Raw genomic sequence first — 15,367 nt, 5'->3', positions numbered from 1 at the left:
CCCACCTCTAGACCCTACATATGTTTCCATCAGGCATCAGGTAGCGCTGTTCCCCTGTATGTGCACACTTTGGTCTGGCAGGAATAATGTAACACAGGCTCATGTGCATGCAAGCAGATGAAATGAGGGCAACCCTGTCTATTTTACAAAGCACTGGTGTACGTTATGATACTTTTTCTTCTGTAATATCTAAATTAGTTGCAAAATCCTATCTGTGGATCTTCTCCAAGACAAACCCTGAACTGAGTAAAAGTAAAATCATCGTTTTAAACTTTGCTAAGTCTAAATCATATTTAGAACCTACCAGAACCCTCAAGTATGTGGCAGTGACCCAGAAAAAGAAATGTGCAGGAATTATTCATGCATTAGGTGAAGAATCCTCCTCCCTCTCCTCCTGCACTCTCTTTCAGGAACTGCACACCTGCACCCAAATTGTAGCCCATGTAATGTCATTTGTTTATCATGGCAAATTTACCTGCTTTAGTTCCCTAAACATCACCATGAGGAAACAGCATTGTCCTAACAGGGGCAGAGGGAAGATAAGCATGTAAAAGATGATGCTGTGAGACCTTCTCTGAAGGTATTCAAAACCTGCCTAGACATGATCCTGTACAACCTGTTCTAGCTGAACCTTCTTTAGCAGGGGCAATTGGACTAGATGATCTCCAGAGGTCCATTTCAACTCCAACCATTCTTTGAGTCTGTGATTTGTATTCAGGGAAGGGAGAAGTGTCAGAAAATAGCTTATAGCTAGATGTTAGGCTGTGGATGAACTAAACTGTAGAGGCTATGCACAGAAGAACAGTCAACCAAAATGTATTTATGTTTATACATATGGATAAAAAGTGTTCCATCTAGGTAGCCTTTGGATTTGCTCTACAGCAACATGTTAGAGTCTTAACAATAAGAGAAAGAATTGCATCTTAAATTTCTGCACTATCCTTGTAAACAGCCTTGCTATCAAATCAATGAATAAAGTCTTGTTGCCCATCATTGAAAAAGCCCAATTTCAGTAAAGAGAATTGAAACACTTGGAAGGGGAGGGAGGGGAAGGAAAAAATCATTCTCTACACCTGGAAGTTATGATGGGCTTTGGAATGGTTCAGGTGAAAGGCTTATCAGAGAGACGTGTCTGTCTCAGTCTGTCTCCATGTGAAGCATTTTATCAAGGTTAAGTACTCCATGTATTTCTTGTCAGCTTCAATCTCTCCTCTTTCTTTTCTCATCAGGAGGCCAAGAAGACTGCATCCTTTCTTATGAACCAGTCACAAGACAGGAAAGTAAGTTTCATCTGCTTTTCTACCACTGTTCCTTATATATTTCATTTCACAGTTTGGGGTCCAGTAGAGCAGTAAGCCTTGCTGTGCCAGTCACAGATTCTCTGTGGCTTCTTTTTCTTGGACACTCAGCCTATCGCATATGAAAAAAATTATATAAGGATCTTCCTTGAAAGCTCCTACTTCCTACCATTCCCAGGACTCTCTCCAGTATGCTCTCATGGGCTTTACTAATACATACTTTAATCAATCTACAAAACATTGATGCAGATTTTCTAGATTTACTGCAATATTGTTATATGGAAGGTCTTTGTTATTTTGCTTTTCATGATATGTGCCACTACCCAGTGTAGATGAACCCATGGGAAGGCAACTGAAACTGGGAGTGCACTCACCCAATTTAATGGGGAATGCACTCATATAACTACAGGAGAAAGAAATGCTACAACAACCTTTCCATGCCTCATGGAAGAGTCCATCTGCATGTATTTGGGAGTGGCCTTCTTGAGCGATAGCAAATATATATGCTTCTACGTAATCATTTGGCCTTGTACATGGATCATCACAGAGCTCTGCAATGGTACTAGTTCCATTTCCTTATTCATGTCAATAAATAAAATATTCATCAATAAAATGTGCACCTAAGTTTTTACTTCATATATGAAAACAAAAACTATGGTTAGTGCATATTTGGGTAAATTTATTTATTATTTACCAGTAAGATCATCAAAATGTGCCTTTCTTTTTGTTGTTCAGTTAATTACACCAGGCCGGTTATTATTCTGGGTCCTATGAAAGATCGGATCAACGATGATTTGATATCTGAATTCCCTGATAAGTTTGGATCATGTGTACCACGTAAGTATGATTTTACTCCTAGTTCTGCAGCTGAGTGAACTGTATCCCTTGGTGCTACACATTAAATAAATTTCTGTGAAAACAGTATGTATAAACCATATGTAGTTGAGTTTCTCAAAGGTCATTTTTCCATCACACAGAGAAGGGGAAAGGAACAAATAAAGAAAATTTTAAAAAAGGTTGTGAAGGTCTGGAAAACATTTCTCAAAAGAATTGTCTCAAAAGCTCTAGGACTTTTTTAAACAAGGAACTTTCTAGTCACTAACTCAGTTTAGTAATCAATCCATCTATGGTTTCTTAAATAAGATATGTTTGAAATACTGGTAAAATGTAAAATGGTTCAGCTCAATTGCACAGCATCCACCTATAAAATACAGAATAATCTGTGAATTGTGTGAGATCTAGACTGTTGAATTTGAAAGTAATGTTAGACCCTGAATTAAACAGAGTATTTATAACTTGAATCATTAGAGCTTGCTATCTATTTCAGGCCCTGATTGCAGTTGTACTTCATTTTAAACTGTTGTCTCTGCAAATATGCTACCTTAGAACTGCTAGAGGTGAGAACCGAATCAGGCCTATAAATAAGGCTAAATTGATTAGATTACGATTCATTTTATCGTCATGATAACATTAGATTTACAATCTGGAATGCATTTTATATTTGAGGGTTTTTTGTGATCCTGCTGAAAAAAAGTGGAATTCTGGTAAACCCTAATTTTATTTTAGCCTGTATTGATTGGAGGTAAACATTAGAAGGTTTATTGTCATGACTCCATTGAAAACAATCTGTAGTAGCCAAAATCTACTCTCAGATGTGGAGTGCCTCCCCTTAGAGCAGATCCAGCATTGCCCACTGAGCAAGCCTTCATTGCTGCATTTTTTGCATTAAATGTTTTTGCGGACTTCTTTATCTTCCGTCTTTTGTTTCATGCAGATACCACACGGCCAAAGCGTGACTATGAAGTGGATGGGAGAGATTATCATTTTGTCATTTCAAGAGAACAAATGGAAAAAGATATCCAAGAGCACAAATTTATAGAAGCTGGGCAGTACAATGATAATTTATATGGAACTAGTGTCCAGTCTGTGAGATTTGTGGCAGAAAGGGTAGGTTGACACTAGTTTTATTGCCTATACAACATGATCTGCTTTGTTTCCATATCGTGTCTCAGATATGATTCTCTGGCAAAAACAGAAAATATCTGCAAAATGGCATCCTAATATTTATAGGCTTTATAATGACTCCAGAAGTGGAGTCTCTGCTTTGAATTACATCATCCTTGACACTTCCTGTACTTGGATGTAGTGCCATGGATTCAGGATTCTAAAACAGTGCCTCAAATACACCCCAAAACAGCCTTTTCTCTTCCTTCTGTAAGATACGTAGATAAACTTAACTCATTTTCATAGAGGCAAAAGAACAAACCACAGAAAGATTACATTATTTGTCTCCAGTAACATGGAGAGTCTTCAACATAAACAAGAACTTATTTAACCAGTAAGAACATAGACATCATATTAACCTTTATGAATTGATTTTCCTCATCTCAAGAAAATCCTCCTGCCCCTACGAATTTCCTCCCAGGAAAAAATAACAGCCAAGTTTGTTTCCATATCATCAGTGTATATTTTGTATTAGCACCAAAGTAAAGGAAAGAACATAAAGTAGTGAAGTGCATGCCCTGGGCTTCCCCCTTCCCTGGTGTGCCAGTAATGGCCCCATTCCAGGGCACTGCATCGCAGAATTGCTTCCTATCTTTTGGCTGATCTGCAGAAAACTCTGCAAAAATAAACACATCCTCATCTGCTTCCAACAGGGCAAGCACTGTATACTTGATGTGTCAGGAAATGCTATCAAACGACTACAAGTTGCACAACTCTATCCCATCGCTATCTTCATTAAGCCTAAATCATGGGAGCCTCTGATGTGAGTATAAACTTCTTCAAGCATTTTGTTTTTCAGGGTACAATCTCAAGTGGCACCACACAGGTCTTGAGTCTACATTTTTCCTGTTCTCTATAATTAGTAATAATGAGGGAAAGTGGGAACAGTGTAGACTTGTCCTCACAGCCTGTCGTCCACTGTTGTCCATTGTTCAAAGCCAGAACTCCCTTTGAACCTTTCAGACTGGGACATGTGTGCTTACGTGCTGGACCATGAAGCACTCCCTGCCAGTGCTCGATATACTTGCTCCAACCTGTGCAACAAGTCCACCAAGGACTCGAGTAGCATGGCTTATCCCATCCAGCCTCGGGTGTTCCTGGGGTGTACAGTCTGGTCAAGGGCACAAACCAGAGGGTTAAACCTGTGCAAGGTTTGAGGTGCGTGCTTCTTCATAAAAGCCCTTCATTTGCCTGAAGGCCTGTAAGAGGATAGGCAAGGAGCCGTGGGACTGGAGAGGGGCAAATGTAACACTCAAAAGAATGAAAGAAAAGGCACCAACTTCATGCTGTCAAGGCTAACCAAGGTGACATGAACTTTGGAGGATAAGATTGAAACTCAATATAAGATCAGTAAGATAAAATTCAGCACAAAGGGGAGAAAATTAAATGCAGGAGTACAAATGGAATAATTAAGCTGTACACTGCAGAAAAGCATCTGGCAGTTGGGGTGGATTACACAGGAATTTGAATTGGGTGGCTAACGGTTGCAAAAAAGGAAACCGCCACTGTAGGCTATATTCATATCAGTGTTGTGTAAGGACACAATAGACAGCTATTTTGTTTTACTGGGGATGGATGAGGCCTCAGCTGTAGTGCTGGCCTGGTTCTTGGTTCCATCCTACTCGTGGAGGAGGAATGAGTATTATCTAGTGTCACACAGAGAAGGCTGAGGAGGAAATATGGAATTGATCCTCATACCAATTAAAGCTTAGGACAAAATACATTGCTATCAAGTTGTTTTCCGTGTACACTCAAGGTAAGGCAAGAGCTATCAGCTTACTTTGCTGTGATAGGAATGAAATTTTGACCTCTGCGCCTTCCCCTCGCCCAAGGCTCTGCAAAGGCCAGGTAATGCCATACGTATGTGTTTCACAGGTAAAATGTAGGCACCCACCCTCCTGCTACAGATCTGTGTCTAGTAATGGTAACTGTGTACCCACAGACATTGGTCACAGAGCTGGAGAATGCCAAAACAACCCATCCGGTGAATGTGCATTGTCCCTGGCCCTGCCTTTTGGCAATGAGGTTGTTGAATGTCCAGTCACGTTACAGGGAATGATGCACAGTATGTGGTACTTATGTAGCCCCATCCTGACCAAAAGCCATCTTGGACTGGATGACTTCCTGACATTTCTTCGAGCCCTGCAATTCAATTGTATTCTGATTTTGATACTGTACAGAAGAAGGGTTGTCTGATAGCCTACCTTCTACATTGGTTGTTTTAACATAGATTTTAATGTACAGTTTTTGCATTCATAAAACATTTCCATTATTTTTTTAATTCTGACACTGCCTCTGGAAGGATTAAAAAAAAAAGAAAGTAAATAAAAGAGGCCCTTACTCTGAAAAATACATCAGAAATACAGCAGAACCAGAAAAGTGGCAATAACATAAAGGCTTCATTGATTTAATGTTAGAACAGCAAATCATTGAACAGATTGACTGAATGGTGTTATGAAGATGCAAAATATTATGACAATCATCCTGTTGTTGAACCAAAGCAATAGACAATAAAACAAATGTGTTGTTCAAGAAACAACTGGATGTGGCACTTAGTGCTATGGTCTAGTTGACAAGGTGGTGATAAATCAAAGGTTGGACTTGATGGTCTTGTAGGTCTTTTCTTGTTCATACAAATAAGTTGAAAGTTACTGTAGTAGCAAAGTCAAAACATAAAGGACAAAAAATTTCTAATCACAAGATGCAGAGAAACAATAAGAAAAGGTTTATTCTTTCAGCAAAATTATCACATAAAGTTGTAGTCTAACTCTCATTTATGCATATGCTCTTTTGCACCCATCTGACAGTGGAAGCAAGAAGAGTGAAGGGAACATAAATTAAGCTTGCTCCTTCACTTGAAATTTGGTTATTACAGGTTTTCTGGAAATACCCTACTAACACTTACAACTACAGTGATGGAAGACTATAAGGGGCTATTGGATATAAAAGCAATCAGAACACATGGCCACTGATGTAAAAATACTGCTCCATCACCCCTTCCTCCCTTCCTCCCTCCCTCCCTTCCTTCCTCCCTTCCTCTCTCCCTACGCCTACACAATTCCACCTGGTTTACTCCCAAAGGCATCCTTGTTGGTACCCTTCAATCAGGCTCTCTCTCTAGAGGAAGTAGGACAGTGTTGAGACCAGGGCGATGAGAAATAGAAGCGAGAAAAAGCCTGCCTGGGTGAGCTCTTCACTGGGAGAAGAGGAAAACCATGGAAAATATGCCTGGAGGATTATTTTGAATTCACGAGCTGTGCAGGTCCCCGACTAGGAAATAAAAAAAAATAAAAGGAACTGCAGTATGACAGCACTTTTAATTCATCATGAAAAATAGTTATCAGGGTCCTCCCTTTTCTCCTGAAGGCACAGGATGGGCAGAGCCATGAATGCAACTAGCACAGTTTTATACTCCAGGCAAATCTATAACCTGAATGTGTAAGGCAAATTTGTACCTATTTCAAAATAATTCCTATTATAAACATTTGTTTGTATTTTCATTTGTATTATCTCTTCTGCTAATTCAAAGATCCTGAGGAAGACTTCTTAGAAATTTACCAGAAATAGATCTGGAAGGAGGAGGTTGTTAGCACTACAATATTATCTGAGTGTCCTTAAGATGAAAATGTTAAGTTTGGCTAAGAATTTGCAATGGTATGTCCCACTTCAAGACAGAGTTTTGGTTCAGTCACCTAAAGAGATGTTCAAGTAGGTGTAGCTGATAAGTCCACCTCAGCTCAATTAGATAGCAATCTTTTCACTCAATAGAAAAAGTAGTATTACAAATTTAGCAGGACAACACACAGATTGGCAAATGCTAAACCTATCTATATAACCTAAAATTACTGTCATACATTTTTTAAGAAATTTTTCTTATCTTCATTTTATAAACCCACTTTCTCCATTGCTTTAGTACCGGAGAGATTGTTCTAAGCAGTGTTCCCAGCTATATGCTCAGTTATATAGGTAGGCAGCAGTAAGCCATTTCTAGAAACACATTTTTGCATCCTAGACATCTTCCAGGGTGTTTTTCAGAAGCCAGGTGGGAGTTAGTTGTAGCAAGTTCATACTGTTGTACCCTTTGTAGATCATTTTTTTATGCACCGTAATGCACATAATTTCCTACGTGCATCACCCATGTCATATTGTATGCAGTCCATTACCACATAATCATATGATTCAGTACAAGGCATTAAGTCAGATTTATGCAGAACACAAGATGCTCCTTTCTCTTGCTTTCCTAGTTGCCTCAGAAAATTTTCATCATATTTCAAGAAAAATTAATCCATGCTGTGAAAAAATGCTAGAATGGGCAAACTCTACTTATTATTGACAATTACTTTGGACATCTGCAGGCATATAAGTGTAAGGCTGTGAATAAGTACAAGCTTCATCATTGAAAGTATACAGTGGTATTAAAAGCTGAGCATGTAAAGGCAAGACAACTCATTTCTTAAAGTTATTAAATAATGCTTCTGTTGAAACAGAAATGCTCCAGCATATAACAAAACACTAAGAAAGTCAGAATGTAACTGGCTGTTTATGTTTTTACATTATTGGTACCCAATAAGCAGTCTGTACAACATTATTCAGCTGTGGCAGCCAGCTGGATGTGGGAGATAGAGAAGTTTCTGAAGGAGCTTCAGCTCTGGAGGCAGGAGTACTGAGTGCTCAGACAACAGGATGTGCTGGATACCAAACTTACCTATAGGTTCCTGATGTCTCAAGTCTATCTCAGTTAGTGGCTACCAGATTCAGGCCTTACATTTTGTTTGGCAATGTAAAATACTGAACTCAAGACAAAAATTTACTGGAGAAATATGAAATGGAAAGTAGTTTGAAAAAGTAGTTTTGTGCTACATAAGAATGAAATTAAATTGAAAACACGAAACTGCCTCTGAAATGATGGAAGAATTTTACTGTTTGACTCTTGTATCAATCTCAATCCATCTGTGATTCAGTTGAACATGTCTTTTGGAAAGCTGTTCTGTCAAGAATCCAAATTTTTTTATTACTTCCTTTGTGTTTCTAGGGAAATGAATAAACGTCTTACAGAGGAGCAAGCAAAGAAAACCTATGATCGAGCAATTAAATTAGAACAAGAATTTGGAGAATATTTCACAGGTATGTTTTTATTAATGCCATTTTTCCCCCAAGATATAGTCTTTTATTGCAAAACAACTTGATCAGGTCTGTCTCTGGGCTAGAGTACCTATCAGTGTAGTGTGCCCAGAGTAAGGACTTCTGGTTTGAGACTATTGTCTCCTTGAAATTCCAGAGCAGCTGAGGCATTCAACTTCTCAAAGGTTTGATGTCCTAAAGGAATATCTATGCCAAGGCCAATTGTATGATGTTTGAGAAGGCGAAATGCTGTGTCCTGCACTTGGGTCACAACAGCCCCATGCCTCAATACAGGCTTGGGCCAGAGTTTCTGGAAAGCTGCCCAGAAGAAAAGGACCAAGGATTGCTGAGTCAGCAGTGTACCCAGGTGGCCAAGATGGCCAAGGGCCTGTACGAGCAATAGTGTGGCCAGCAGGACCAGGGCAGTCATCGTTCCCCTGTACTGGGCACTGGTGAGGCTGCACCTTGAATCCTGTGATCAGCTTTGGGTCCCTCACTATAAGAAAGACATTGAGGTCCTGGAGCATGTCCAGACAAGGCAGTGGAGCTGGTGAAGAGTCTGGAGCACAAGTCTGATGAAGAGTGGCTGACGGAGCTGGGGGTGTTTAGCCTGGAGAAAAGGAGGCTCGTGGGGGACCTTCTCACTCTTTACAACTACTTGAAAGAAGGTTGTAGCCAGGGCATCGGCTTATAACAAGTGACAAGGATGAGGAAATGGCCTCAAGTTGTACCAAACGAGGTTTAGATTACCTATTAGAAAAAAAAAAAATCACAGGAAAGGTTGTAAAACGTTGGAAAAGACTGTCCAGGGAAGTGGTGGAGTGACCATCCCTGGTGTTTAAAAAGCATGTGACTATGGCACTTGAGGACATGGTTTAGTGGCGAACATCATGGTGGGTCGCTAGGTTGACAGTTGTGTTCAATGATCTTAAATGTCTTTTCCAACTTTCACAATTCTATGATTCTATGAATTTGATTCCATCCCTGACACAAAACTGCTTTTAATGAAGTCAGAAAAAATGTTGCATAATTGCATTTGTACAGACCAGAGAAATCCTCACTAGTTCAAGACAAGAGCTCAAGCTATGGATCATAGGAGGGAAAGAGAAGGGCACCTTCTCCCTGACCTGAAAAAAAAGCAAGGTTTAGGACCTGCTCTTTTAAGACCTGCATTTCCTTTGAGCAGGTTTAGAAAGCTCCTCCTCAGGGGACTGGTATTTGTGGATAAACATTAGTAGCTTCTAAGTCAATTGAAATGTAAGTCTTGACTTACAACAGTGGGAAGCTATCATGCTGCCCTGCCCTAGGACAGAACTGCTAGTTCTCTGAATTAACCTGGCTCAGTCTTCCCAGTACAAGCAGTGTTTAATTGGTCTCTGTCATGGGCAGGTGCCATTGGTTTGAACTTAGTTGCCGTTTGCAGGGGTATGACTTTTCCATAATCAACATCCCAGTATGCCAGTTCCTTCTCATTCTGTCGGTATCTATGAATATGCTGAAAATCTGCTGACACTGGATGCTGTATCTATCAATTAAAAGAAGTATTGTTTTCTCTACTGCAGCTATTGTCCAAGGAGATAGCTTAGAAGATATATATAATCAATGCAAACTTGTAATTGAAGAACAATCTGGGCCTTTCATCTGGATTCCTTCAAAGGAAAAATTATAAATTAGCCACTGCACCTCTGATTACGACGGGAGAATATTTAGAAGAAAACTATAATATACTATTTGGAGGCTTTCCTGTTTTTGTTGCATTTATGTTCTTTGCAGTCAATGTGAATTTTGATGAATGTACAACACAAAGTGTTTGAAGCCATGAAGGACACTGATGGGTCAAAGGGTAGGAACAAAAAGACTTCTACCATATAAAGCAAATCTGTTGTGTGCTCAGAGCACCAGTTGTAGGTATAAACTTTTGACACAGAGACCCTCTGTCAAGGGGAGCTAGCCACCTCCTGTGCCCATGCGGACATTTCGATCGATTTTGATGGCTGAGCTCAGTGTTTTGATTGCTTTAAAGAGAAGTTCCCAGCTCTTGAACCTCATATAGGGCTTGATCCTGCAAGGCGCTCAGCACTCAACCCCAATTCCTACACATGAGTAGCCTATTGACTTGGAGGCACTTGCGATCCTTCCCTCTCTGTTCAGTTCCATCAGTTCCAGTAGGACTATTCATGTGCTCAAAGCTAAGCACAGGCTTAAGAATTTTGCTAGATCAGGGCTACATGCACCTTGCAAAATCAAGCTCAGAGTACTTGGTCCACTTCTTACTGAGGTCACTGTTAGGACTCTCTGTGACTTGACTGGGAGGTGGGTCCTATTCTAAGCTTGTCATTGCATATTTGTAGTTGGTACACCTCGACTTTGGTAACTATGCACATCTTTTGATTTCTGAAACCAAGTCAAGCATTTCTTTTTTCCCCTTTGAAAACACTATTACATCAGAAACTAATAACAATATGGTTTATTTTAATGATGTTTGGGTGTGGGAGAGGATGGAAGCATTTCACATCACACACACGTGCACACAAATACATTCCCATGTGGACACACACATATGAGGATTCACAGCACCTATGTTGACAAGGAGGGATACAACTGGGAAAAGCTTTAAAATTTTTGATTGTCTATTTTATCATTTATATTGATAGAAGGCACTTAAAGATGGAATAATTTATAAAAATAAAAATATATTGATGTATAGAAACTAATTTCTATAGGTAAAAATGTTTTTGTGAAGATATTTTGTAAAGATTAATTAATTGAAAGATTAAATATTTACACCCTTGTGCGACTGTAAAATGTAAAGAGGACCATCAAGTTGCATTATCCCTTTTCCATAACAGATTCTCTATTGTTAATTATGAGCAAGATAATTCCTTAAATTGTAGTTGTCATTTTGTTTTTCCTTCAATTTAATCCTCTTCCTTGCCTCTATTTAATCACGATGAACTCCTGTGGAAAGATCTCTTTAACTGACTGCCCTGTAGGACTTTTCTGAACACAAAAGGATAATGCATCTTTAAATTGAAATGGACAACTATTCAGAAGCAAAATGTCAATGCTCAAATTTGGTTAATAATGTCTCTCTTGGGAGGGAGGCACCCTTCGCCCCCAAATGTTTTATGATTCTTCCTGTTTCTTTCAAGGAAATAACAAAAGTATTTGATCTTTCCTCTCTTTGCAGGCAGGTCACCAACTAACCTATATCTTCATTCATTTCACAGTCAACAAGGGTCTTAAAAGCAAAAACTGAGGCAATGGAGTTTGTGAGGGATTTGGGGAAAGTCTGTGGAATTGCAGTTTGGGGTGCATGGAAAAGGAGAAGGAGATATTTCTTTCTTGTTTCACACTGCCCTTCCTCTGTATACTGATGCCATTCTTCACTCTGACTCACAAGGGGACAACTGCAAAAATGCTATGACAGTAAACTGAATTGCCTTTGCTGCTGCTGGACCATGTTCTCTGTAAAACCCACACTCCTGCCTGCTGCACTGCAGGAGTGCAATGCCTATAGCTGGTGGCTACAGTAACCCTAATGCTTAAGGATGTTTTAAGGGCAAATGCTAAATAGACTCCTCAGTTACTTGTCTATTTGAAGCTTACCTTTCTACACCCTGTCGAGCTGACAGGTATACCCAGCCAACTTCCGCAGACAGCGTGACGAGCTGGATGTTTGCAAAAGCCACCAGCAGTGACAGGGTTAAAAATACGGGCATTTTAGTGGCCCTGAGGGGGCCTCCTAAGCTTACTGCCCAACTATGGTAACTTTGAGAAGTTCACACTTCTTTAACTACTATTTTTCTTGCCTGGTCAGCGCAGATTTCTAAACAAGGGTTTCAGTTAAGTCTCCAGAAGAGCTTTGTAATCAGAAGGGCTAGAAACATTTTTTTTTTTTTTTTACAAAATATAAATTAATGAATGCTTTGATTTTGGATAATTCTGCAGAAATCCACAGAGTGACCCCAGATCTTTGGAAGCCATGAATCTTTCCATGCTGGCAAAGTACTATTGCCCCAGGTTGGGAAATAGCCCACCAGACCTGAAAAACCAAGTATCCTAAAGCAGGAACTTCATTCTAATTTTCAGCTCTGTTTTAAGCAATCAATCACATCTGCTTCTTTGTTTCTTAGTTCAGCATGCAGCCTTTTATGGTACTATCCTACTAGTAACTGTTTTGCTTTGTCATGTGCTGTGCTTTAAGGTGAACAGTAACACTACGGCTGAGTACAATCAATTTTTCCATCAGTCCCTGGTTACTGTAGTAACATTATTTATTTTTCCCTGTCTGTTGTTCGTGCTTCCAATTTAGAGTTGACATTGCACTTCTTTTTTTTTTTTTTTTTAAATAAAACATATATTTAAAAACAAATTTTCATGAGAAGCAGTGAGAGGTCTTATTTCCCTTAGGACTTGTACTCCCATTTGTTTTGTGCGTTGACGTTTTGCGTTTCATGTTTCAGCATCCACAGAGCTGCAGTCCATTTTTGCATTGCAGCTGTTCAGATCATACTGGGTGGTAGTGGGAGGAGGAAGAGAAACAAGACTCATGCAAAATTACATCTGGTGCAAAAAAAAAAAAAAAGTCCAAACTCACAACCCATAGCAATTGGCACCTGAGTCCATATTGGTGCTAACACAGCTTAGCATAATCAAATTCCCTTTCTGTCCATGTAAAAGACTTAGGAGCGTCTAAACATGAGACAAATGCAGATGCTGGACCCTTTAGGAAAAGTGCCAGATCACACCCCTGGTGCTATATCTCATGTTCTGGCACAGTGTGTAGCACCATAGGGTCCGAGCAGAATCAAAATTATCACCGCTTTTTGTCCACCCATGGATGATCATGATGACATCTTGCTAGCTTTTTGCAGATGTGCAATATTACAACCTAATTATTTTTCCTTGTCACAAAAAAAAAAAAAAATCTTCCATGCACTGACTCATTGAGAGCTTGCTAACAGGGCTCAGTGAAACAGCACTCTTCACTGGTCTTAGGGTCTGAGCATCAACCAGTGAAAGAGCCTCTTTCTTGCTTAATCCCCCTTCCTACAGAGGTGCCCTGTCCATGCTAGCGCTTTGTAATTTCTTTGGTGGTTAAGGCTGTTTCTAGATCAATATTCTGTGATGTAATTGTGTTTGTAGCTAGCATGGTTTGATGCTCTGGTGTGGATAGGGTCCTAGGAACCTGTGAAAATCAAGGATAAAAATCTCTCCATTGCACTGAAATGTCAAATCCTCATCCTGGAGAGTAGTGTGGAACCTGAGCGAATAACCACTAGGAGCCAGCAACAGTGTCCTAGGTATACAACATCCCCCTACCTATTTACATTAATTTTCTACAGAGAAATTTTTGGTATTACTCCTTCACTGTTACTTGCTAAGTCAAATTTTATTAATTTTTTTTCTTTTCTTATTTTTTTTTCAAATTGTATACCTGACCAGAGGGCTCAGTGAGTGACAACACAGGAGGATATTTGTAGGAAAAATAGAGTTCATGAAAAAAGTCTCAAGCTTCTTTTTCAGCTGCAGTTTTAAAGCCATAATATCTGCTGTGTTCACAGAAAGTGTCCTTCACAGCTTTTAATCTCAGTATTTTCCCTCTTGAATATTTTGTCTATCATGTTATGTATGCAGTTCTCTGTGTACTGCATTCAAGTGCTCAAGCCAAGCCTTGGTGAAATAAACTTTTTTCCTATTCCATTAAAAATCAGACATCTTGTCAATTAGTTCAGAAATAAAAATGAGGTCATCATTATATTATAAAAAAAAGGCTCCCATTCTTGGGCACAAATCAATATCAAAGCTAGCAGCAAATAATATCTAAAATCTATACAGGATATAGCTAGCCTGCATCAGCTGGTGTAAATCACAGTCACTCCTCTAATTTCAGTGGAGTCCATCCCATTTATACCACCTGAGGTTAAACATCCATCCTCCTCGTTACACCGATTTTTTTTTAGCATTACTGTAAAACACCAAGGCCACCTGATTAAACAGCAGCTCATCACTTTCCTCATTATTTACTGCTTATTTTACTGTAGCACCCAAAGGGCCAAGTCGTGGACCAAGATCCTTTTGAGGTAGGTGCTGTGAAATTGCTGAACAAAAAGCCCATGCAGAAGGATTTGCAGAATGCTGCAGCCCCACTGACATCTTACCAAGAGCAATAGGAACCACCACCTCACTGGCCCTTTTGAGACTCCGTCTTTAAGGTGAAGAGCACAAGAGATGATCCATCATCTCATACCACATTAGCAGCTTAGAGCCCTGACCTATGACCCAGGCAACTTTCCCTGATGTAACAGTGTTTCTGGGCATGAGTGGTAGCCAGCATCCCAGGCAAGATTTTTTTGGGGGAAAAAAAGCATTAAAAAAAGGAAAAAAAAAAAAGGAAAAAAGGCAACACTGTTGGCTCTTAGTGGGATAGCAACCTTTTAATTTCTGGATTTGTGCTCCTAAATTTGAATTGGCCAGTTTGAATTTCTGAGTGTAGCAGCCTGTACTCACCAAGCTGCTCTATCTAGCACGCTGGCCGGCGTGCATCTCTTTAGCAGGATGTTTCTCAGTCTAGCTGTAGTGTGGGGTACTCAGAATCTGAACTGGAGTTTACAAAACACCCTGTCCAGCTTACACTCCTGTTATATGTAAATACTCTGTGCATCCATTCCATTTGTGTAAAGAATAAAGCACACACAATTATAAAAACTGAGCTGTATATTTCATACTAGCTGTGTCCTTGCTTATTTATTCCGGTCCAAGCTCTCAGCTGTGGTTCAGTTGTAAATGCTTGATAGAGTGTTTATAAATATGTCATGAATTTTATTATAAAATATTAATATTAAAGCATTTTTACACTTTATAGCAAATGGATTCTTCACAAGGCATAATTTGTCTTTTTTCCTTGAAGCAGAATAGTAAAAGAGAAATATTATGCTTTT

General features: G+C 39.5%; 1 protein-coding gene across 20 annotated transcripts in view; it reads left to right on the top strand.

Moving 5' to 3' along the window:
- Positions 1–15,151, top strand: part of DLG2 (discs large MAGUK scaffold protein 2) — a 997,608-nt gene extending 982,457 nt beyond the window's left edge. For all 20 annotated transcript variants that reach the window (XM_017819622.1, XM_017819624.1, XM_017819626.1 and 17 more), the window contains 6 exons: positions 1,230–1,280; positions 2,034–2,135; positions 3,073–3,245; positions 3,956–4,065; positions 8,335–8,426; positions 9,986–15,151. In XM_017819622.1, coding sequence (XP_017675111.1) covers positions 1,230–1,280; positions 2,034–2,135; positions 3,073–3,245; positions 3,956–4,065; positions 8,335–8,426; positions 9,986–10,092 — 635 coding nt within the window. In that variant the 3' untranslated portion in view covers positions 10,093–15,151. The remainder of the gene's footprint in view (positions 1–1,229; positions 1,281–2,033; positions 2,136–3,072; positions 3,246–3,955; positions 4,066–8,334; positions 8,427–9,985) is intronic.
- The last annotated feature ends 216 nt before the right edge of the window (positions 15,152–15,367 follow it).

Source organism: Lepidothrix coronata, unplaced genomic scaffold, assembly GCF_001604755.1.
Source record: "Lepidothrix coronata isolate B3197 unplaced genomic scaffold, Lepidothrix_coronata-1.0 Scaffold76, whole genome shotgun sequence".
NCBI classification, from domain to species: domain Eukaryota; kingdom Metazoa; phylum Chordata; class Aves; order Passeriformes; family Pipridae; genus Lepidothrix; species Lepidothrix coronata.
Note: the sequence above shows the minus strand (reverse complement) of the source record. Positions and strands in the feature narration are given on the sequence as shown.